Below are 26,095 nucleotides of genomic sequence, written 5' to 3'. Positions count from 1 at the left end.
CAGTCTGGATGGTTCTTATCGTCTTTGGTCTGGAGCACCTGGAATGCTGATTCATCTGACCACAATACATGTTATCACTGTGTGATGGTCCATCCTAGATGCCTCCAAGCCCAGAGAAGTCGACACCGCTTCTGGACATGGTTAACATAAGTCTTCTTTTTTGCACAGTAAAGTTTTAAGTGGCATACTGTCTGCAATGAAATAAAAAAGTCAAAGTAAATGTAAGAAACTCTTTCAATTATTTGCATTTTCCATGCTGTCCCAACTTTTTTGATTTGGGTTGTAATACAAAAATATGTTGTGCTGATGGTAGTTATTCATAGTTCACATTAAGGCATAGCTGTGTTAAGTACACACTGACAGTGGTCCTAGGAGGAACAAGCCACAAACCGCTGACTGGATGTTGGGCGGCCAAGAACTCGTGATGCCAGAAGACATTAAAGCTATGGCATCTGGTATTTACAAACAGAAGAGCTACTGTGGCTAAATCTGCAGATCTTTTTAATCCTGGTGATGAGATGAATGTGTGACAACATTCAACACAGTGCGCCAAACCCTACTGCTTACCGCCTGTTGACGGTGGTGTTGTGTACCTTCATTTTTGAAAGTAGTGAAGTTATATTAATGATAGGAATCAATTAATTTAATAAAATGAGCAGTATTTGTGATGTTTTTTTCCTTTTATTGTTAGTCCTAATTTCCTTCTTTTCTCCTAGGTACCATGCATCAGGTGTGGCTGTTCTCCCTGGCTCAGTGTGTTCTGTCTGTGGCTGTAATAGGCGTAAGCATTAGGCTGTGTATGGGTTTGGACCCAGGCAGACAAGCCAGGAGTGTTTCCTCCTTCCTCAAGCTCTGTTTGGGCTGTGTAGGGGCCATCGGTGCCGCTGTAGGTGTGCCAGTCAACATGCTGCTGAACCTGAGAAGCTCCCAGTGCCTTTACACTTGCGCCATTCTGGTGTGCTGCCCCTTACTGGTCAGACAGTTTACCGTGTGTCTGCTGCTTTTGCTCTCCATCAACACACACCTGCAGTGCAGGTTAGGACACAGGTTAGTATGCAAGCAGAGATGACATGGCAGAAGTATGTGGACAACCCATTCATGAGATTTAGTAAAGAGAGTGCCCCCTAAAAAAGCCTTTACCACAAGCACACTCCATAATCCTGCCAATAGCCTTGACAGAATGGTAATGTTGTCATTTCAGAGTGTACTTGTATAATCAGGCACTGCTATTGGATGTGAATGCCTGGCTTACATTTAACATTTGGTTAAATGTAGGGCGGTTATAGCCAGGTGGTTAAGGTACTGGGCTTGTAATCAAAAAGTCACTGGTTCACTGCCAGGTTGCTACTGTTGGGCCCTTAAGCAAGGCCTTTAACACTCAATTGCTTAGACAATAATACTGTAAGTTGCTTTGGATCAAAGCACCTGCTAAATGCTGTAAATGTAAACATTCAAATTAATTCCAAATGTTCTCAATGGGGTTGATGTCAAGGGTCTTTGTAGGCCATTTGTGTTCCTTCACAACAAACACAAACCATATTTTTTTGTAAAGAGGTGTGGACACCACTCTAATTATCGAGTTTTGGTGTTTTAACAGCACCCACTGCTAGCATGTGTATAAATTAATTACATAAAACAAATGCTTTGAAATGTGTGGCAACCACAAGGCCCATTTCTTTAGCATGACTGCCCAGTCCTGATCCTCACTATCCTCGACTCTGTGCAGGCGCCATCAATCAGCCAGCAGAGGTCGTAACTGCATCAGTTATGAGGTCCGTCCAGCTCCCAACAGCCAATCGTTGTTCGTGTAGGCGCCCAGCCTGCCGGATGGCAGAGCTGAGTTTCGAATCGGCTAGTTCGAAATGTCAGCTCTGGTGTGCTGCGCCACCTGAGCGCCCTACACAGTGTTATCAAGTTGGTATCATTTTAGTTTGCTAAATAACAGAGCTGCAAGTCTTTTCCAAAAGAAATGCATAAACATTGGCACAAAGCATTAAGAATTAAGGGTTTTATACCAAGTGTTTTGATGATACAATGCCTGTGGGGTGCTTAAATGGTGCCACAGTTTATTATGCAAGCCCAACAATGCAGAAATCCCGCCCAGTTTATATGCAAGTCCAATACTTCTGAGACCCACAAAGCTGGGTCACAATGTTGGTGTGTTTTTGCCCTATATGGTCTACCAGCCTGAGATCAGTTTAGCCATAAAGGTATAATGTGCCAATGATATCATAATATATATAAGAGCATGCTCGACTGTGTTCACTCTGGGATAATCCCCAATATTTACCAGTTTGGATTTATGTCTTTCAGGTATGCAGTACTGGTAACCCGTCCGCGGATACTGTGCCTGGTGCTCCTTAGCTGGCTTTGCTCTGTGGTCACTGCATTTGCCCAATTCATTCTCTCTAACTCTTTGGACACTTGGGGCACAGCCGGGCTTGGATTCGGAGGGCTTCAACGCCCTAACCAGACCTCACTCAGGCCTCCTCCCAAACTTCCATATCATGAAGAGAATTCGGTGATTGGCAAGTACCTTCCATACGGTGGCTTTCTGTCCAAGTTTCTGGTAGAGGACCTGCAAAACTTTACCTATGCAGAGATCCACAGCAGTCACTGGGGTGTCTGTGCATCTGATTTGGTTCTCAGCCCAGCCTTTCTGGTTTATGTCTACGACGTCGCTGTGTTTTTCATGCCTCTGATTATTCTGTTGATTGTGTATGTGGATCAGATGTGTGTGATGCCACGTCGTGCTGTAATAAGCAACTCTGAGGGGCAGAAGCAGGCCTCGGGCTGGTCTCGCTCCCTGACTGTGTCCTTGTCTCTCTTGGTTGTTCTGTGCCTACCCCTACACATTTTCAATGCCATTCGTCTTTTTGCCCCCAGCAAACGATGGCCACATTGGGTGGTTGATGTAGCTTCTTTTTTCTTTCAGGCCTACAGCCTGGTTCCTCCACTTCTTTTTACTTACTCTGCTCCAAATATGGCCAGTGGAGGTGAGTCTTCGACTCTAGGAACGGCCACTTCACAGCAGAAATTCATACTTACAACACCACTTGATTTTTGTCCACCTGACCCAAAAATAGAAAGGCGAAATGGCTCTAGGGGTGTGAAGCTGTGATCTTCAGTTTTCATATACTTGATTTTTTCATATACAAACAATTGCATTTATACACCGATCAACCATAACATTAAAACCACCTCCTTGTTTCTAAACACTCACTGTCTATTTTCATCAGCTCCACTTACCATTAAGAAGCACTTTGTAGTTCTACAATTACTGACTGTAGTCCATCTGTTTGTCTTCATGCTTTGTTAGCCCCCTTTCATGCTATTCTTCAATGGTCAGGACTCTCCCAGGACCACTACAGAGCAGGTATTATTTGGGTGGTGGATCATTCTCAGCACTGCAGTGACACTGATGGTGTGTTAGTGTGTGTTGTGCTGGTATGAGTGGATCAGACACAGCAGCGCTGCTGGAGTTTTTAAACACCTCACTGTCACTGCTGGACTGAGAATAGTCCACCAACCTAAAATATATCCAGCCAACAGCGCCCCGTCGGCAGCGTCTTGTGACCACTGATGAAGGTCTAGAAGATGACCAACTCAAACAGCAGCAATAGATGAGCGATCGTTTCTGACTTACATCTACAAGGTGGACCAACTAGGTAGGAGTGTCTAATAGAGTGGACAGTGAGTGGACACGGTATTTAAAAACTCCAGCAGCGCTGCTGTGTCTGATCCACTCATACCAGCACAACACACACTAACACACCACCACCATGTCAGTATCACTGCAGTGCTGAGAATGATCCACCACCTAAATAATACCTGCTCTGTGGTGGTTTTGTGGGGGTCCTGACCACTGAAGAACAGGGTGAAAGCAGGCTAAAAAGTATGCAGAGAAACAGATGGACTACAGTCAGTAATTGTAGAACAACAAAGTGCTTCTAAATGGTGAGTGGAGCTGATAAAATGGACAGTGAGTGTAGAAACAAGGAGGTGATTTTAATGTTATGGCTGATCGGTGTAGATTGTTTCCACTCCAACAGTAACTGATCAAGGCCTTAGCTTAAGCTGCAGTCAAACACTATATACTGGAATCTGCCACTAGCTGGTAAAAAGAAGAGCTAGATGGCTACATGTGTCAAAAAGCATGTGTGCTAGTCTGTGGAACGTCTTGTCCTGCATAAATGTGGTGCATTAGGCAGATTCTGATTCTGCTTTGGGGGAAATTTGGCATGCCTAAATTATTTAGATCTGTTACAATAAAATCTAGAAATAGTTAGGAAAGCTAATGCAATCAGTGAGTGGTGTCGCCACACTGGCTATTATTCATTATAAATGAATATAACATTGACTTTGCTTTCTATTGCATTAATAACCTCTGGACAACCCCTCCAATACCAGTAACAGTGACCTAATCCAATGCTACGGCTGAATTAAGTGGCTACAAGACTGATCTGATTATGTTTAATTAAACCGGGTGTATTAATATGATCAAAGATAGAATATAATAATTACATCCAAACGTAATTGACCTCAGATTTGATTAAATGTGTATTTCTCATGTGCAGCCTGAATAAAATGCATTGCTCACCACTAATTGGGTTCTTCTTCTTCTACTAGGAGCCAGCACTAGCAAAAAAATGACCCTGTCTGATAGTCAAATTGCTCAAGGTCTTGGCGTCTTTCCCTCTCATTTAGCCCATTCACTCTCCATCTCTCTTTAAGCTGAAAGTCTCCGGCCAAAATCGCCTTTCGTCCACGCATTTCACATCTTACTGCCTTATGATAAGTGGTCCCTTATGACTATTGCTTCATCTATCTCCTTAAATGTTCATCCCTCTCTCTGTCTCTTTAAAGTGTAGGCCTGTGCTGCAGTGTATTATTAAATGGAGAGTGGAAAAAAAATAAAATTTCTAGAAAGGCTTATTCAATTGCACTTCACATTGGAAAAACCATTTGCCTCCCTGGTGACTAGACCAGCTCTCAGCCGCTATATCGCTTAAGTCCATTGCATTTAATCTTAGCCATGTCTTTCTTCATAAAGAAGGTCACTCTAAAGTACACAGACTTTGATGACTTTCATAATAGAATATAAGGTCAGAAGTATGTGCAAATTTGACCTTGCAGCTAAGGGACATTGCGAAACCAAGAACATTAATAAGGAGTCGACTCCTCCATGTGAGTTTATAATTGGCTCCATTATTCTCTTAGGTCTTTCTAGGAGATTCTGAAGCTTATATTTAGGAATTGGTGCCCAGTGGTGTTCAGTGTGGTTAAGGTCAGGGCTCTCTGCATTCCACTGAAGTTCCTGCACACCAAACACTATTAAGGCTTCTTTCGTTCTTGCGTGTTCTGTAAAGCTTTATTTCATGTTTTGTCTGCTCAAGTTAATTTGATTTGTTAATATACCTCCATTCCTGCATTTCAGGCCTGCAACACATTCCAAAAAAAAAAAAAAAAAATTGGGATGGGGGCAATTTAGGGTTAGTAATGAGGTGAAAAAACTAAATAATGATATGATTCTAAACAGGTGATGTTAACAGATGATTGTAATCATGGTTTGGTCCAAAAGCAGCATCCAGGAAAGGCTGAGTCTCTGATGAGCAAAGATGGACAGAGGATCTCCAGTTTGTCAACAAATGTGTGAGAAAATGAAATGAAATGTTTAAAAACAATGTACCTCAAAGAAAGATTGGAATGGATTTGCATGTTTCTCCCTCTACAGTGCATAATATCATTAAACCATTCAAAAAATCAACAATAGCTGATATAACCACATGGGTGAGGGATTACTTTGTCAAACCTTTGTCAAGCACTACAATACAGAGTTACATGCACAAATGCCACTTCAAACTTTACTGTGCAAAAAAGAAGCCTTATGTTAACCATGTCCAGAGACTTCCAGAGAGCATCGACTTCTCTGGGCTCGGAGGCATCTAGGATGGACCATCACAAAGTGGAAACATGTATTGTGGTCAGATAAAGCAGTATTCCAGGTCTTTTTTGGAAAAAATGGACGCCGTGTGGTCCAGACCAAAGATGAAAAGGACCATCCAGACTGTTATCAGCAACAAGTCCAAAAGCCAGGGTCTGTCATGGTATGGGGCTGTGTCAGTGCCCCTGGCAAAGGTCATTTACACTTCTGTGATGGCAGCATTAATGCAGAAAAGTACATTGAGATCTTAGAGCAACAATTGCTGCCTTCAAGACGTCATCTTTTCCAGGGACATCTATGCATTTTTCAACAAGACAAAAAACCACATGCTGCACACATTACAAAGACATGGCTCCAGAAGAAGAGGATACGAGTACTGGACTGGCCTGCCTGCAGTCCTGACCTGTCCTCAATAGAAAATGTGTGGAGAATTTTGAAATGAAAAATGTGACAATGACGACCCCGTACTGTTGCACATCTCAAGACGTGTTTGCAGGAAGAATGAGACAAAATAAAAGCTGAAACACTAAATCACTTGGTCTCCTCAGTGCCAAAACGTCTTTTAAGTGTGGTGAAAAGGAATGGCAACATTACAAAGTGGTAAATGCTTTACCGTCCCAACATTTTGTAATGTTTTGCAGGCCTGAGGTTCATCCTGTCTGCAATGAAATAAAAGTGAAAGTGAATGTAAGAAACTCTGTGTTTTTTTTTATTTGCATTTTTTATGCTGTCCCAACTTTTTCTGATTTGGGGTTGTAAAAAGAAAAAACAACAGGACAAGCTTATTACTGCATCTTATTAGAGCATTTTTACTTCAGCTCAGGTTTTCCGACCAGGGGTCAAACCATAAAAAGTTAATAGTAATAAAATATATTATTAATATTATTATTATTTATTATTATTCTTATTATTATTATTATTATTCTTATTATTATTATTTTGAAGCAGCTTTTTTGCTCCTCGATGGACTGGCCATTACTTAGTGGTTTGGTTTATTGATGGCAGACCTTTTTTAAATATTTTTCAATGCTTTTCCAACAAACACAGACCCCCCCCAATTGAACCAAACTTACTTCTCATTGAAAGCCGAACACACAGTTGGAAATATAAAGATTTTTCTCTGATGTAATAGTACACTAGTAAAAACAAAAAGTCTGTTAATACTGTATCCTAGCATTAGCTCTACCATCCAATAAAGTAAAACAGTGCAGTGTCTTAAAAACTATCAAAACTCTCATGTTGTTTCTTCACTAAATATATGTGTTTGTAAATACAGTGGTACCTTGAAACTCAACGTCAACTGGTTCTGGGAGTGGTGTTGAGTTTAAAAGGAGTTGAGTTTAAAAGGAGTTGAGTTTTAAGGTATTTTTTCCCATAAGGATGTATGGGAAACCTGTTAATGTGTTCCATGGTCCCGTGGAACTGCATATATTTTAGGCTAATGTGAAATAATGGGGTTGTTTTTGACACTTATACACTGAAAATAACACAAATATAATATAAAAACACTGAAATACAATTAATATAAGAATTGCAATAAAACCTGCTCTTTATCTTAACTTCTTTATTGTTTTCTTATGCTTCTTAATTAGTGGAGAGAACTTATGAGCAGTAATAATAAAGAGAAGTTTAGTGTTTTTATGTCATTCTTTTAATACATGAATTCACATTAAGCTTTTTTTAACGATAAGCATTTTAGACTCTCAGAAAACCTGATTCTTACAATTTCTCAGAACCCTGAGCTATAACACAAGTTTAAAAGTGAAACAGGAAGAAAATCCAGATTAACACAGATACATGTGGAGCTTTTAGAGTAAATTTGATGGTTATTCCACACAAATGCAGATTCGTCCCTTATTCGTACTTTGATGACTTTTACCGCACCAAGGGTACAAATTTCTTGACGAAGGTGTTGAGTTTCAAAGATTTTGAGTTTAAAGAACGTTGAGTTACAAGGTACCACTGTAGTTGATAAAAGAAATATTATATTGTTTGACCATGCTTTTAAACCAGTGAATTTATTATAGATATGAAAGGTGGGTTATAAGTTAAGACAAAATGTGTTTGTTCACAGCACTGCAAATGAATACTAACCACAAAGGGGTCATATTAAAGTACCACTACGCTTGGTAATATTGGTAATTACTAGAAACTGCAGGCCTCAGTGCCTCCTCCACATAATGTGTCACCTGCATGAGCATATGTTTACCGTGGCTCTGAAAAGTAACCCAGCACCATATGTCAGTTTCCACACAATGGACCGATGAATGGATTGAAATCCTTCAACGGGCCTCAGAATATGGAGAAACAGCTTTGATTGCCGCCTGACAATCACTCTTTATGACAGGCTTCTGCTGTGTTTCTGTGCATCGACAAAGGACAAACACATCGATCAGCCATCGGACGACCTCCAGCGGCTTCGTGAATCCCAACTCGGAGAGCAATAAAACCTCACCGAGCGTTCTCTGACTGAAGTGCGGATTGATTGCTTGGAAATAATGGTGTTGTAATGGTGTAGTCCTCTCATAAACGCTGTCTCTCACCCTCTTCTACATCATCTTTATGATTTATTACCTCTGCATTTCTGTATTCATTCTTTTATCTTTATTCATTTTTATCTCTATGCGGCTGCCTGATTTAAATACCATAGTTTACAATAGTTCTTTTAAAGGCATATTCCTGCATGTCCTTTTTCTTTTTTCATTTACAGTCTTGCTATGGATTATTTCAGAAAAGATAGGTCTTTGGCAAGTTTTTTCTCAGATTATGTTTTATTTTGTCGTGCTCTGTATCTTTTCCCTATAAAGAAACACAGTTAGCTATATCAACAGCGACATGATGACTTTAAAAAAACATGGGTAAACAGCTAGGAAGGAGGACACAGACGAATAAGCACATGAGAGCAAGGAAGAGGAAAAAGGATAAAGTAGAATCAAAAATCAAAAGGATTCTAGAGCAAGTGTACAGTTTATAACATTTACAATTATAATAACAATAACATCAATGTAAAATAACGATGAATAAAAAAACAAGGTATCTTTCAAAGACAAATGAAATATATATATTTTTTTCTAATTTTCTCATTTTTTTAAACAGTACTTTGTTTGTTTTTGTACCTCTAGGCTAATATTCTGTGTTAGTATAATAGCATCGCTTGGTAATGCACTCAAAAGTTTTTTTTTTTAATTTTATTTAATTTTTAAAAGATTTAATTTACCTTGTTGACTTTTTTATACAAATAATGACTCATGATATGTGTCAGTGTGTGCCTGTCAGGTATGTCTGTATGTAAAGTAATCTATATCATTTACACTATTCATCACACTGATCACATCACACTTTTTCTTAGTTCCATGATTATTCCATTCCTTCTAAATTCTCCTAATAATACTTTATAATAATCACTCCCACTCCCACATCAACATGATATCAAAACTTCGTCAACTTCTTTAAACCAATAGGGCCATGTTCAGAGTTTGAGATTCAAGTTGGCATCCACATTCAAGACATGTGGATAGATCTACTAAAGAATGTATCGTAATTATACTTACAATATGCGATCATGTGAGTCCATTTCATTTACAACATATTCTAAATGTGGAAATCACCTTTATGTGGTCAGCAAACCATACGTTTCTAGGGCATCCTGTTTTAAACCCTTAGGCACAATGGTTGCTTAGCTGTTAATGTACCGGACTGCTGATTAGAAGGTTGAAGGTTCATCCTGGCACTGTTGTCCTTATGAGCAAACATTTTTCCCTTAGTTGCTTCTATGCAGCTGTAATTATTTATGATCTTCAGGTTTTTCACCAGACTTTGAATTGTTTAAGTAAGAATATGTGCCCATTAGGTATTGATGTCTAATGAAAATGCCTTCAAATTCATCCTGAAGGTGTTAAGTGGGGCTGAGGTAAAGAGTCCTCCACACCAAACTCATCATCATATCTTAAAGACCTCACATTGTGCACAGGGGTGCAGTCATGATTTTATTGCTTCTTGACAATTGGTGTGTAAATTCAACAAGTGGCTGGAGTTTCCATATACTTTAGGTTATATTGTTGTGAATACAAATGTCTGCTTTTATGATATTGGATCTCAACTCTGAATATGGTCCTTACTTATTAACAAATAACACAGGAGAGAGATAGGGATGTAGAGGAGACAAAACTCAAGATTAGAATAAAATAGGGAAGGGTGAAAAGGGTCAAGGAGCACTGCTACCCCTCAGTAGGGCTACCAAACTGATAAGAGGTAATTGTGATATTAAGGAGGTTCAGTATCTAGTCAACACTGAGCAGAAATACTATATAAAGGAAGCATGAGGCACTCAGAGCTGTTATCGGGGTGTTTTTATGTCTGTTTTTGTATTTAGTTTGGCACAGTAGTTTTGAAGACGTTGTTCTGGTGGCTTCTGAATGAATCCTGGTTTATGCTTTGGATGGGCAGATACTGTAGGTGTTCTGGGGCAGGCAGTTTGGATTATTTCAAAAGTCATATAACCATACTTAATAGTATGGAACAAATACAGCATCAATGATGTCAACATATTCATATGCTTTTTAGGATATAGCAAGCAGGACGCAGTGTATAACATTCTGCTGATTGGTTAGCAGTGGTAGTGCTGTTTCTTTTGAATCAGTTAGATTGTAGCAGAGCTGCCTTGATAAAAAATACAACATTGAATGGTTTCTGCACTTCTTCAGGCACTGTTTCCATTGGGTCAGTGTTTATGGACTATTTCTGTGACAACAGCAGCTAGACTTCCAAATGCAGCTAGACGTCCATTGTTAAAAAGTTCAAATTTTAATTAGTCTGCCGGTGGGTAGCACTGTCGCCTCACAGCAAGAAGGTCCTGGGTTCGATCCCCAGGCAGGGCGGTCCGGGTCCTGTCTGTGCGGAGTTTGCATGTTCTCCCCGTGCCTGCGTGGGTTTCCTCCGGGAGCTCCGGTTTCCTCCCACAGTCCAAAACCATGCAGTCAGGAGACACTGAATTGCCCTATAGATGAATGGGTGTGTGTGTTTGTGTGTATGTGTGTCTGCCCTGCGATGGACTGGCGCCGCGTCCAGGGTGTTACTGTGTGCCTTGCACCCATTGAAAAGCTGGGATAGGCTCCAGCACCCCCCCCGACCCTAATTGCATTAGTGGTTGAGAAAGTGAGTGAGTGAGTGTCCCATTACTCTTATTTGCAATTATTAGGAATTGTTTTAGAAGCCTTGGTGACTTCCCTGTCTTTTCTGCCATGTGTTTTAACCAGATTAACCTCTGCGTAAAGTTTAATTTATTTGGGGATAATAACTCTCACTGTGGTTTGGTGGAGTCCAGTAACTGTAGCCAAACAAAAGAATTAGTGTGACAACAACAGCTGGACCTCCAAATGCAAGGGACAGGGTCTATCTGCATTTCAACCCCTCACTGGTTAAAGTTGAGCAGGTCCAGAAGATGGATTGGCTGCTCCCAACTACCCACAGATGTACCTCAATGGTTGAGTAAAAGTATGAGTGTGTGATGCCCTGGAATGGATTGCCACTCAGGTTGTATGTCTGTCTTGTATTTAGTGTTTTCTGGTGGCCCTAATTGTCTAGTGCACAACAGACACAGTTGACTGTGTCTGAGGGGGGAGGGAAGGCCAGTTGGGGTGTAACCTCCTTGCCACTCATACTGTTTGGGTAGAAAACCAGCAGTGGTGAAAAAATACATAGTGTATAGCGTGACCTTCTGTATGTGTTAATTAATTAGAATTCAATGATGACCAGATGGCAATGGCTTCACATGCCAACATGAGTGTAGTGCATGCAGAAAGGAATGTTGTGTTGTGTATTTACCACACCCTGTTTACTACTTGCCCCCTTGTTTGACTGACAGGAGAACACCTACTACAGGTTTTAAAAATCGTTAAGATCCAAGGCTTCTGGAGCACTTCTGATGAAGCATAAACCAGGCTTTACATACACTCTGTTCTGCCTCCTAATCTTAGTTATTCTCCCCTCCACACTCTCTCTCCCTTACATGGCACTGGTGTGGTGGGTCGCCACATGGCTATTTGTGTGTACATGTGTATATGTGTGTGTTTGTGTGTGTGTGTGTTAATGTATATGTGAATGGTGTGTATTTGTGTTTCTGTGGAGTGAACGCCGTTGCCGTCAATCGGTGGCTGTTACAGTAGATACTCCTTCTTGCCCTGACTGGTGTCGTTCCCATTGAGAAATGCTTCCTGTACCTCTCCGTGCTCGTCGAGCCCGCTCGCCTCATGTGTGAGGTATGAACCTGAAACAAAAAGAGAACTTATTTTATTATTATTTTTTAACAATTTCTTTATGCATTTTTTCCCCTTTTTCTCCCTTTTTAGCACGTCCAATTGCTCGACTGCATCATGCTTCCTCTCCACCAATGCCGATCCCTGCTCTGATTGAGGAGAACGAAGCTAACCCATGCCCCCTCCGACATGTGGGCAGCATGCCGTATGCATCTTATCACCTACACTTTGACGAGTGCAGTGTAGGTCAGCGTTGTGTACGGAGAGACACACCCTGAGAGCACTCTTTTTTCATCTCTGTGCAGGCGCCATCAATCAGCCACCAGAGGTCGTAATTGCACCAGACATGAGAGAGAGAGACCCCATTCGGCTTAGTCCCGCCCATATCTGAACAACAGGCCAATCGTTGTTCATGTGGCCGCTCAGCCTTAGCCGGAAGGCAGAGCTGAGATTCGATACGATGTATTCGAGATCCCAGCTCTGGTTCCAGCGTGTGTTTTTACCGCTGTGCCACCTGAGCGGCTAGAGAACTTATTTTATTAACATTTATAATTAATACAGATAAATGATTTGGAGCAGATTGTGACATCACAGTTCCTATAAAATACAATGAAAAGAACAACTGACTAGACCACTTTTCCTTCCTTTCTACCTACCTACTTACCTAACTACTTACTTACCTACAATGATCAGCCATAACATTAAAACCAACTCCTTGTTTCTACACTCACTGTCCATTTTAACAGCTCCACTTATCATATAGAAGCACTTTGTAGTTCTACAATTACTGACTGGACCACCACAGAGAAGGTATTATTTAGGTGGTGGATCATTCTCAGCACTGCAGTGACACTGACATGGTGGCAGTGTGTTAGTGTGTGTTGTGCTGGTATGAGTGGATCAGACACAGCAGCGCTGCTGGAGTTTTTATATATCGTGTTAACTCACTGTCCACTCTATTAGACACGCCTAGCTAGTTGGTCCACCTTGCAGATGTAAAGTCAGAGACGATCACTCATCTATTGCTTCTGTTTGAGTTGGTCATCTTCTAGACCTTCATCAGTGGTCACAGGACGCTGCCCAGGGGGCGCTGTTGGCTGGATATATTTTAGGTTGGTGACTATTCTCAGTCCAGCAGTGACAGTGAGGTGTTTAAAAACTCCATCAGCGCTGCTGTGTCTGATCCACTCATACCAGCACAACACACACTAACACACCACCACCATGTCAGTGTCACTGCAGTGCTCGGAATGATCCACCACCCAAATGATACCTACTCTGCAGTGGTCCCTGGACACGACGATCGAGGTGGTCCCACACATGCTCAATTGAGTTAAAGTTTGGGGAATTAGGGGGGCAGGGTAGTACTTGGAAGCCTTGGTCATGCTCTTCCAACCAATGTTGGACATTTCTAGCCATGTGACATGTTGCATTGTCTTGCAATTTTACCCATGGTACTTTCACCCATGACAGCATGAGGGATATATGTGCAGACAGCCTATCGCACACCTTATATACCCATCAAGCCAGCTCATGAAACATGACTTCCTTCATGAGGTACGCGCTGCCACCGACTGTGAATGTCCATGGCTTGTAAACTTTGATGTTTATAGCTTTTAGAAGTTCCTCCCACTACTTAGGCCCACTCTCTGATCGCCTGTTCTGGCATATTTGTCAAGATAAATGATGTTAGTCTTTCACATCTTTGGAGAGATGTGTTCTTTGGAGAGAACACATTTCAGTGAGACACACAGCTTGGTTGTTAGGCTTATAATGGGTTTGATTAGGCAATTCATGAGTGTTTATTCTGATTCTTCGCAGCCATTCAGAAGTGAACTTGCTTTTCTTTTAGGATCATTGTCCAGCTGCAAAAGCCAGTAAGACTTCAGCTTAAAGTCATCGACAGATGGTCATCCACTTTTCTTAAGAATCATTTGATACAGAGTGAATTTGATAGTTCCTTCAATTACGGCAAATCATCCAGTCCTGATGCAGCAAAGCACACCAATGGCATCACACTACCCCAATGAAACACATTGAGATCCCTAATTTGATCCCTGCAACACACTCCTAAAATGTTCCATCACCCTTTAAAGAGACTTCTTAATGGTTTGGGAACTGAGGATACTAATTGTTGCAGTTTTGCAGGTAAAAGTTTTGACCATTCTTGCTTGATACAAGACTTTAAATGTTCAAGACTCAAGGTTGTCATCGTTTGATTTGGACTGCAGGCAGACATGAAAGAGACGTTGCTTTAATGGCAGCATGTGTCTCTCTGATGCACCCCCATACCATTACAGATGTGGGCTTTTTCACATTTTACTCCTAACAGCCTGGATGATCAATTTTTTTTCTGAAAACAAGTTGAACCTTGGATTCATCTGACCACAGCACAGGTTTCCACTTTCTTTTGGACCATCTCAGATGAGCTCAGGCCCAAAGATGAAGATTCAGAGGCATTTCTGCATAGAACTGATATAGAGATTCCGGGTAAATTTTTAATGTAGGGGCGGACTGTGTTAAGTGACAATGGTTTCCTGAAGTACTTTCAAGCCCATGTGGCTATATTTATTACATTAGCATGACAGTTTCTCATGCAATACTGTCTGAGAGCTCAAAGGTCACGCACATTTAACAGTGGTTTCTGGTTTTACCCTACACAGACTGGGATCTCTCCAGATTTCCTTTTCCCATTGAGAAAAGTTCTTTTTAAACTGACTGGAAATTCAAAGTGGTGAACCATGACCTACTATTGCTTGTAAAGACTGATCCTTTGGTAAATCCACCTTTTATACCCAGTCACCCCAATCCCTTATCTGTTACCAATTCCCCTGGTTATTGTGGAATGCTGTAACTTAAATAATCTACAGGGTGAGTCAAAAGTCGCAGGACACTCTTTTATTTCAGAAACGAAAGGGAAAATGACATATCTGAATACCCCAGCAAGTAATGGGTGAGGGGGGCATATCTTTTAGGCTATGTCCGGAACATGGCCGCCATCTTGAAAGCCGCCATAGTGAATCAAGGGCAAGTTTTTCCAATGGGAAGGTGGTCATGTAGCATATCAAGAAGACCAGAATTTTCTCAGAAATCGATTGCCGCAATCAGATTTGCAATATCTCTTGTGGTTCAAAAGTTATCAACACATAAAGTTGCAACAACAACTGGGAACGTCCCCTGTGGTGCACAGCTATTTGACGTGTTCAATGTGTTGTCCCTGGTGCTGAACACAGAGCTGAAGGCGCTGGATCCAATCGTTATGAACCCGCATGAGAATCTCTGGAGAAATGCTGTCACAAGCCTCCACGATGCGGTGCTGAAGGTGGTGTTTGTTGCGGATTTTCTCAGCATACACAATTTGTTTGAGATGACCCCAGAGATAAAAGCCGAGTGGTGTGAGGTCGGGTGATCTGAGCGGCCATTCCACAGGACCACGACGGCCAATCCAATGACCAGGAAATTGAATATCCAGCCACTGACAAACACATGCTCAGAATCACCTCAATCCTCTCTCCTTTCTTCAATTCCATCTTCAGTTACATGTAACGAACAACAAAAGTTTTGAAATTTTTTTTGTTGTTCCAGTTGTCCCATCTTTTTTGGAGTGTGTTGCAGGCATCAAATTCTAAATGTGTTTATATTTACAAAATTCAAAGAGGTTGATCAGTGAAAACATAGGAATTGTTTTCCGTCTACTTTTGTCAGTTAAATAAAAATGAAAGAGAATTAAAATTTTTTTTTATTTTACTGCATTTTATGCAGTATCCCAACTTTTTTGGAAATAAATTAAGTGCGTAATTAAATCATGTAGTTCCTGTCTTCACCATCCATATTCCATAAAAAAATTAAAGCCAAATTTAATTGTCAGTTTGGCACATCGCCTGGAAGTTCACAGATCACACAAAAACCAATATTACAGCCTGGCAAAGAGAAATATTGGTTAACCGCTAACTGACCCTCTATGCATAGTGCAGTATCAGACATTACTCTGTGCTTCCAAAAGCTATTAATGTGAGGTTATTGAATATAGAAACGTCTAATTAATCCCAGATTAATTAGATGTAAAATCATCACCCACATTGTTTCCAGGCTAGTCAGCAAACCACCGTGGTATATCCTTTTCATTAACATCATTATAATCAGACAGCGTTCGCGCGAACGGAAACCGAATCAGTCCTCGGAAAGGTGGCCTAATTAAAAACAATTGATCTTGCGTGGTGGGCCTTTCCGGCACGTAAAGCTCCTGCTGATGAGATCATTAAAACCAGAGATGTTAAACTGGGTAAGAGTTGGCATGGAGCAAACTTTTTAGTGCTTGTTAAAAAGGCACAACTGTAAACCTAAATGACATAATGTGCTGAAGGGTTCTGTCACAACCTAGTATTTATATCTCTGAGAGACATCGCTTTAGGAATGAGATGCTCATTCTCAGCAAAGGCAAAACAAAAAGAACTTGATTTACCTAGCAATGAATCTTTTTGACCAATTTCTTGTGCCAAAATTCAAATGATCTTGTTAAAGATGCTGGATGGGGTGAAGACCAGGACTCTGACAGAGCCACTCAAGGACATTGACTTTCTTTATTTTAATCCACTCTAGTGTTGCTCTAGTTCAGGTCATTGTCCTGCTGAAAGGAGATGGAATATCTCTGTGTACTTCACATCATTCACTCGTTCTTAGTCCATTCAGCTAAAAATAATTCCCTTATCTTGCTACCACCTTCTTGCTGGGGATGCTACCACCATCATATATTACAGTAGAAATAGTCTGGCCTGGCCGATATTACATTTACAATTTTCAGCATTTAGCAGATGCTTTTATCCAAAGTGACTTACAGTACTGTGACAGCATACAGTCCTAGCAATTGAGGGTTAAGGGCCTTGCCCAACAGTGACAACCTGGCAGTGGTGGTGCTAGGTTGGATTTGATATGGATTTTTAGCATGCCTCATAAGACCACAGGACTTTTTTGTCACTTAATTGGGAATCCTTTAGGTCAGAATTTGTGAATGCCATTGGGCTTGGAGGCTGCAGTCTAAGAAAGAAGCCCCTGAACGTATGAACTATACTAAATAGCAATGTTAAGTTTGCTTGATTGAAGATCGTGTCATCAATGTTTTAGTAGCTTCTAATTCACTGCTGACTTTAATTGAATTAGATAGTCTTTTATCCTCTTTTATTAGATCCCTGACCGCTCGTTTGACTTCATTTTGATTTGTTCTGTGGACAGTCTCTGTCATTCTAATAGACCTCACAAAGAGATGAGCTATTTATTTATCTTACTAAACTTAACACACAGGTGTTGACTGTTAACAGTTTATGTGATGTATTGCATGAGATTGTAAAAATGTGGCATATATACAGTGTATCACAAAAGTGAGTACACCCCTCACATTTCTGCAAATATTTCATTATATCTTTTCATGGGACAACACTATAGACATGAAACTTGGATATAATTTAGAGTAGTCAGTGTACAGCTTGTATAGCAGTGTAGATTTACTGTCTTCTGAAAATAACTCAACACACAGCCATTAATGTCTAAATAGCTGGCAACATAAGTGAGTACACCCCACAGTGAACATGTCCAAATTGTGCCCAAATGTGTCGTTGTCCCTCCCTGGTGTCATGTGTCAAGGTCCCAGGTGTAAATGGGGAGCAGGGCTGTTAAATTTGGTGTTTTGGGTACAATTCTCTCATACTGGCCACTGGATATTCAACATGGCACCTCATGGCAAAGAACTCTCTGAGGATGTGAGAAATAGAATTGTTGCTCTCCACAAAGATGGCCTGGGCTATAAGAAGATTGCTAACACCCTGAAACTGAGCTACAGCATGGTGGCCAAGGTCATACAGCGGTTTTCCAGGACAGGTTCCACTCGGAACAGACTTCGCCAGGGTCGACCAAAGAAGTTGAGTCCACGTGTTCGGCGTCATATCCAGAGGTTGGCTTTAAAAAATAGACACATGAGTGCTGCCAGCATTTCTGCAGAGGTTGAAGACGTGGGAGGTCAGCCTGTCAGTGCTCAGACCATACGCCGCACACTGCATCAACTCAGTCTGCATGGTCGTCATTCCAGAAGGAAGCTGACGCACAAGAAAGCCCGCAAACAGTTTGCTGAAAACAAGCAGTCCAAGAACATGGATTACTGGAATGCCCTGTGGTCTGATGAGACCAAGATAAACTTGTTTGGCTCAGATGGTGTCCAGCATGTGTGGCGGCGCCCTGGTGAGAAGTACCAAGACAACTGTATCTTGCCTACAGTCAAGCATGGTGGTGGTAGCATCATGGTCTTGGGCTGCATGAGTGTTGCTGGCACTGGGGAGCTGCAGTTCATTGAGGGAAACATGAATTCCAACATGTACTGTGACATTCTGAAACAGAGCATGATCCCCTCCCTTCGAAAACTGGGCCTCATGGCAGTTTTCCAACAGGATAACGACCCCAAACACAACCTCCAAGATGACAACTGCCTTGCTGAGGAAGCTGAAGGTAAAGGTGATGGACTAAACCCAATTGAGCACCTGTGGCGCATCCTCAAGTGGAAGGTGGAGGAGTTCAAGGTGTCTAACATCCACCAGCTCCGTGATGTCATCATGGAGGAGTGGAAGAGGATTCCAGTAGCAACCTGTGCAGCTCTGGTGAATTCCATGCCCAGGAGGGTTAAGGCAGTGCTGGATAATAATGGTGGTCACACAAAATATTGACGCTTTGGGCACAATTTGGACATGTTCACTGTGGGGTGTACTCACTTATGTTGCAGCTATTTAGACATTAATGGCTGTGTGTTGAGTTATTTTCAGAAGACAGTAAATCTACACTGCTATACAAGTTGTACACTGACTACTCTAAGCTATATCCAAGTTTCATGTCTATAGTGTTGTCCCATGAAAAGATATAATAAAATATTTGCAGAAATGTGAGGGGTGTACTCACTTTTGTGATACACTGTATATATATACAGGGGTTGGACAAAATAACTGAAACACCTGGTTTTAGACCACAATAATTTATTAGTATGGTGTAGGGCCTCCTTTTGCGGCCAATACAGCGTCAATTCGTCTTGGAAATGACATATACAAGTCCTGCACAGTGGTCAGAGGGATTTTAAGCCATTCTTCTTGCAGGATAGTGGCCAGGTCACTACGTGATGCTGGTGGAGGAAAACGTTTCCTGACTTGCTTCTCCAAAACACCCCAAAGTGGCTCAATAATATTTAGATCTGGTGACTGTGCAGGCCATGGGAGATGTTCAACTTCACTTTCATGTTCATCAAACCAATCTTTCACCAGTCTTGCTGTGTGTATTGGTGCATTGTCATCCTGATACACGGCACCGCCATTGGATGCACATGGTCCTCCAGAATGGTTCGGTAGTCCTTGGCAGTGACGCGCCCATCTAGCACAAGTATTGGGCCAAGGGAATGCCATGATATGGCAGCCCAAACCATCACTGATCCACCCCCATGCTTCACTCTGGGCATGCAACAGTCTGGGTGGTACGCTTCTTTGGGGCTTCTCCACACCGTAACTCTCCCGGATGTGGGGAAAACAGTAAAGGTGGACTCATCAGAGAACAATACATGTTTCACATTGTCCACAGCCCAAGATTTGCGCTCCTTGCACCATTGAAACCGACGTTTGGCATCGGCACGAGTGACCAAAGGTTTGGCTATAGCAGCCCGGCCGTGTATATTGACCCTGTGGAGCTCCCGACGGACAGTTCTGGTGGAAACAGGAGAGTTGAGGTGCACATTTAATTCTGCCGTGATTTGGGCAGCCGTGGTTTTATGTTTTTTGGATACAATCCGGGTTAGCACCCGAACATCCCTTTCAGACAGCTTCCTCTTGCGTCCACTGTTAATCCTGTTGGATGTGGTTTGTCCTTCTTGGTGGTATGCTGACATTACCCTGGATACCGTGGCTCTTGATACATCACAAAGACTTGCTGTCTTGGTCACAGATGCGCCAGCAAGACGTGCACCAACAATTTGTCCTCTTTTGAACTCTGGTATGTCACCCATAATGTTGTGTGCATTGCAATATTTTGAGCAAAACTGTGCTCTTACCCTGCTAATTGAACCTTCACACTCTGCTCTTACTGGTGCAATGTGCAATTAATGAAGATTGGCCACCAGACTGGTCCAATTTAGCCATGAAACCTCCCAAACTAAAATGACAGGTGTTTCAGTTTTTTTGTCCAACCCCTGTATATATATATTGTCATATATACTTCCAATTTTGTGGAAGCTATGTATGGTTTGTGGAATAACTATGTGGTTTTGCCCAAAGCAAGGTCCATAAAGATATGCTTTAATAAATCTGATGTAGAGGAATTCCAGTGCCCTGCACATGCCACATTACAGTGGTGAGAACATCTTTGGGATGAAATAGATCTGAGCCAGGCCTTATTGTCCCATATCTACTGTACAGTGATTTCTGGCTTTGTCTTACACAGACTGAGATCTCTCTAGATTTCCTGTATCTTTTCACAATATTATGAGTAGTAGATGGTGAAAGACTAAACTATTTGTAGTCGTGCATTGAGAAACCCTTTTTAAACTGACTGGTATTGATGCTTGAAAGGACTGATACATTGGTCATATTTTATGAGCCATATTTTATGCCCATTCATGATTCCCTCACCATATTAATGCCAACCTCTTTAAATGGTCACAAATATCCTGACAGGGTTAGGGTTTAGGGTTAGGGTTACGGGTTAAAGTTAGACACTGTCAGGTGTCCACATACTTTTGACCATATAGTATGTTGTATTTGAAATGTAAAAACGTGAGTATGTCAAAATCTAGCCATGCTCTTTCCAAGTAATGACTATAATCTTTTCTGAGTTTGACAGACAGGTGGGCAACTCAGATCTGAGGTAGAATCCTGTCCTACTGTGTTGCTAAGCGTTATCGTCCGTGGCACAGGGGCATGATTGAAGGTGCCAGTAGACATAAAAAGAGGCAGGGAAAGAGTAATGCATTTCATCATAGACGAGGCCTAATATAGTCTACTAAAAGGCCTATAAAACACTCAGGCCACCACCTGTGATTCCCTTCATCTCAGTATATCACAGACTGGAAGTGGCAGAGCCAGGAGATGTGTCAAAGATTTTATCTCTCTCTTCTTTCCAAACCACATTCTAAGTACTCTTTTTAACCATTAGAAGGCCTACTACTTTGAGTTTTTACTATGTACACTACATGGCTAAAAGTTTGTGGACACCTGACCACTGTTATCGCATACTGGTTGCACTGGACTGTTTAAGACCAACATATGTATAAAAAAAACACAATATAAAAACACAGGTGACAAAGTTATCCTACTCTTATACCACTTTTCTATTTAATCAAGAGATTTAACTTATGTAAACCAGCAAGTCAAGCAATCATAATGAGATTTTAACAGGGACACTATCCTACAAGTGACAACACAAACTTGTAAAATCAGTCTAAAATGGTTCATGTCTAGGTCTCAGGCTCTAGGACTTCACTGAACCATAGTAGGAGAAAGGATCTCCAAATATAGGAAACTTGGGTAAATATTTTCTAATGGTCTGGCTGCATCAAGGCATCAGCAACAACTTTTCCAGAAAAATCCCAGCAAAACTTACATTACATACATTTCCAGACTCCACAACAGAAGAGTCTAGGCAAAAATGAAATTTGAAGGAGGGTAGCAAAGAGCCAATCACTGCTAGCCAAGAAAAACATCAGTGCAAATATTTAAGAAATCACCCGGCTGATCAGCAAACCCTTTTGTTATAATTTCATATGATGATGAGCGCCTTGCGAAAGAGGCGCCAGATGTAACCCCACCTGAGCTGTCAAAGAGTGAACCCACTTATAGGAGCCTTAACCAAGCAGAGTAATACTGTTGCTGAGAACAACATAAAAACAATAGACAAACAAATCATAAACGAGGGAATCAAGCTTGAAAAATAGAACAGAATAGAATAGAAAAGATGGGCTTCTGTATCACTGCAGCGGAAAAGCCCGAAAACACAAGGACTCAAAAATAAAACAAAAGAGCAAAATGCAACTTTGCCAGCTACTCAGTCCACCAGTGAGTACAGCTTAAAGGCTCACCACAGGAACCAGACAGGTAAACTTAGAAAACCAGTAGCAGCAAGACAACCAGAAAGCTGCCATGCTTGACATAAACAAAACTTGGGACTGAAGAATGCCTTCAACAGCTATCGCATCAGAATGTTGCTACCATTCACTGACTGAGGGACTACAGAGAGTTAGAAAGTCAGGAGGTCAAAGGTCTCAGCCCAGAGCTGAGTCCCAGGAATACTTTTAAAGTGTTCTCCAGGTGTAGCTTGTAACTTTTGATCTGTCCAGGTGTGCTTCATCCATCTGTCGGGCCAAACTGAGCACAGTAGAATCTAAGTTATGTTTTTGGCCACCAAGGGTCTCATAATGTCTGATGAAAAGCAGATACAGCATTTTCTAGTAAGAACACTGTGCCTACAGTTATAAATGGCTGTAGTATTAGGATAGCAATGGGGTTCTTTGGTTTAGGGGTGTTTTATCTCTGCACTGTAACAATGCAGAGATATGAATAGTAGTGCACTACTTTTATGACAGAAAAATTGGAGCTGAGTGATGAGAGAAAGGCTGTGGGCGGAGTCAGTGCTGAAAAAGTTAGTGCTTTTTGGCATTTAGCAGACACCTTTATCCAAAGCGACTTACATTACAGTTACAGTCTGAGCAATTAAGTGGTTAAGGGCCTTGCTCAAGGGCCCAACAGCAGTAACCTGGCAATGGTGGGGCTTAAACCAGCAACCTTCTGATTCCTAGACCAGTACCTTAACCACCAGGCTATGGCTTACCCTATATAACAGCATAGTATAAGTAACAAAAGCCTATTAGCTGGTTAATGCAGTGGTCTATTCCACTAGCCCACCACTGACCTGACCGGGCACTGTACAGACAAAACTGGTGCACTCTTTTGGAGCGTATAAATGATTTCAGTTGGTCTAATTAGTCAAAAGACACTAAGGTTAGGCACTAATGTTGGATGAGAAGGCCTGGCTCACAATCGACATTCCAATTCATTTAAAATACACTGATCAGCCATAACATTAAAACCACCTCCTTGTTTCTACACTCACTGTCCATTTTATCAGCTCCACTTACCATATAGAAGCACTTTGTAGTTCTACAATTACTGACTGTAGTCCATCTGTTTCTACATACTTTTTAAGCCTGCTTTCACCCTGTTTTTCAATGGTTAGGACCCCCACAGGAGGTATTATTTAGGTGGTGGATGATTCTCAGCACTGCAGTGACAATGACATGGTGGTTGTGTGTTAGTGTGTGTTGTGCTGGTATGAGTGGATCAGACACAGCAGCGCTGCTGGAGTTTTTAAATACCGTGTCCACTCACTGTCCACTCTATTAGACACTCCTACCTAGTTGGTCCACCTTGTAGATGTAAAGTCAGAGACGATCGCTCATCTATTGCTGCTGTTTGAGTTGGTCATCTTCTACACTTTCATCAGTGGTCACAGGACGCTGCCCATGGGGCGCTGTTGGCTGGATGTTTTTGGTTGGTGAACTATTCTCAGTCCAGCAGTGACAGTGAGGTGTTTAAAAACTCCATCAGCATTGCTTTGTCTGATCCACTCATACCAGCACAACACACACTTACACACCACTGCAGTGCTGAGAATAATCCACCACCTAAATAATACCTGCTCTGTAGTGGTCCTGGGAGAGTCCTGACCATTGAAGAACAGCATGAAAGGGGGATAACATAGCATGCAGAGTAACAGATGGACTACAGTCAGTAATTGTAGAACTACAAAGTGCTCCTATATGGTAAGTGGAGCTGATACAATGGACAGTGAGTGTAGAAACAAGGAGGTGGTTTTAATGTTATGGCTGATTGGTGTATGTTTGCTGGAGTTGAGATGAGGGCTTTTCAAAATCTCTCAAATGATGTTTTTATGGACTAAACCACAATGGCACCACCTTACTACACACCCACTGACCCAAACCATGAAAAATAGCAGTGACTCGTCATTGGCTAATGAGAACCGAACGGAAAAAGTAATTGGACATGTCTTAATTCTATAAAAAGACCTCTTTTAATACAAGATTATGACTGTCTCTGATTATTAAGTCCTAGTTTATTATTTTCAAGTCATATGATTTAGATCAATAATATGGTAGAATGTGGTTTGGGACACAGCCGCTAGCCCTGTGAGATATTCTGGATTTGTATATGCAGTGCAGCTTACCTTTTTGCCGGACGGAACACCAGATGGTGACGATGAGCACGCAGATGACGGTGAAGACCAGCAAAGCCAGTACGCCTCCTATGACTGCATACGGTACTGCACTGTGGGTCTCCACCACCGCCCCGGGGTCTGCCGTAAACATACATACACCAAGAAGATGGTGAGAACCACAACAGAGATTGTTGATTGAATCACCCCACCTGACTGCATTATCCACCAATGGGGTACCTAACTCTGCTCATGCAGATCTGCCCTCCTGCAGAGTTTAATTCCAGCACTGATTAAACCTTTAGAGTACTAGCTGAATTCACTGCATGGTCAAACGTATGTGGACACCTGATCATTAACTAAAGCATAAAGATTATCTTGGAGTTGCCTGCTGTCTTTGCAGTTAGAACTGCCTCCACTCTTCTGGTAAGGCTTTCATAATATTTTAAAGGGTTTCTATGGCAATTAAGCCAATATTTATTTATTAGTATTTTAATGTCATATTGTACACACTTTAGTTACATTCATGACAGGACAGGTAGTTACTCGTTACACAAGATTTATCAGTGTAAGTTTTTAAATGTCAAACACAGTCACGGACAATTTAGTATCTCCAATTCACCTCACTTGCACATCTTTGGACTGTAAGAGGAAACCGGAGCTCCTGGAGGAACCCACCCAGACACAGGGAGAACATGCAAACTCCACACAGAAAGGACCCAGACCTCTCCACCTGGAAATGGAACCCAGGACCTTCTTGCTGTGAGGTGACAGTGCTACCCACACAGCCACCGTGCGGCCAAATTTGAGCCAGTAAAGCATAAAAGAATATAATTGCTTTTATTCATCTGTTAGCAATAGGTTTGGCTGAACATTGGAGTGTCCACATACTTTTGGCCAAAGTGTTCTGGCCAAGTCAATGCTTACTGTCCCTTAATAGTTATACTTACTGTAATATTCATAATAATGTTGTGCCAGACCAATTTTGTTTGTCGTTTATTATACTTCCAGGTCAGGTACTGATGGTACTGATAAAGACCATGCTCACAATTAACATTCCAATTCATCCCAAAGATATTCAGTGGGGGTGAGGTCAGGGTTGTCTCCAGACACTGATTTCCTTCACACCAAACTTTTGTTTTATGGATCTGGCTTTGTGCACAGGAAAAGACCTCCCTTAAACTGCTGCAATATAATATAATATACACTCATGATCAGCCACCTCCTTGTTTCTACACTCACTGTCCATTTTATCAGCTCCACTGACCATATAGAAGCTCTTTATAGTTCTACAATTACTGACTGTCATCCATCTATTTCTCTACATATCTTTTTAGCCTGCTTTCACCCTGTTCTTTAATGGTCGGGACACCCACAGGACCATCACAGAGCAGGTATTCTTTAGGTGGTGGATGATTCTCAGCACTGCAGTGACACTGACATGGTGGTGGTGTGCTAGTGTGTGTTGTGCTGGTATGAGTTGATCAGACACAGCAGCGCTGCTTGAGTTTTTAAACACCTCACTGTCACTGCTGGACTGAGAATAGTCCCCCAACCAAAAATATCCAGCCAACAGCGCTCATGAGCAGCGTCCTGTGACCACTGATGAAGATCTAGAAGATGACCAACTCAAACAGCAGCAATAGATGAGTGATCA

At 41.6% G+C, this 26,095-nt stretch overlaps 3 protein-coding genes across 5 annotated transcripts in view; 1 reads left to right on the top strand and 2 right to left on the bottom strand.

Annotated features, from left to right (window-relative positions):
* The window catches only part of rps19 (ribosomal protein S19), a 505,685-nt gene that overhangs the window by 54,613 nt on the left and 424,977 nt on the right, over positions 1-26,095 (bottom strand). The window lies entirely within an intron of this gene.
* On the top strand, positions 722-3,121 carry LOC134310106 (adenosine receptor A2b-like). Its single transcript, XM_062991623.1, has 2 exons — positions 722-1,047; positions 2,314-3,121. Exons 1-2 carry the CDS (start codon positions 722-724, stop codon positions 3,119-3,121), a joined length of 1,134 nt encoding a protein of 377 aa, XP_062847693.1.
* The window catches only part of cadm4 (cell adhesion molecule 4), a 433,110-nt gene continuing 417,570 nt past the window's right edge, over positions 10,556-26,095 (bottom strand). Inside the window, exons 7-8 of the mRNA XM_062992793.1 lie at positions 24,451-24,579; positions 10,556-12,209 (exon numbers count right to left, since the gene is read on the bottom strand). Coding sequence (XP_062848863.1) covers positions 12,100-12,209; positions 24,451-24,579 — 239 coding nt within the window. The 3' untranslated portion in view covers positions 10,556-12,099. The remainder of the gene's footprint in view (positions 12,210-24,450; positions 24,580-26,095) is intronic.

The sequence above is a fragment of the Trichomycterus rosablanca genome, chromosome 3 (genome assembly GCF_030014385.1).
Source record: "Trichomycterus rosablanca isolate fTriRos1 chromosome 3, fTriRos1.hap1, whole genome shotgun sequence".
Classification (NCBI taxonomy): Eukaryota; Metazoa; Chordata; class Actinopteri; order Siluriformes; family Trichomycteridae; genus Trichomycterus; species Trichomycterus rosablanca.
The sequence above is the reverse complement of the archived record's forward strand: the minus strand, read 5'-3'. Positions and strand labels throughout refer to the sequence as shown.

Bases quoted from the DNA above. Each gene is read 5' to 3' on its own strand.
- LOC134310106 (XM_062991623.1), top strand. From the start codon at position 722: ATGCATCAGGTGTGGCTGTTCTCCCTGGCTCAGTGTGTTCTGTCTGTG. The intron at 1,048-2,313 runs GTTAGTATGCAA...TATGTCTTTCAG, and splicing joins CAGTGCAGGTTAGGACACAG to GTATGCAGTACTGGTAACCC.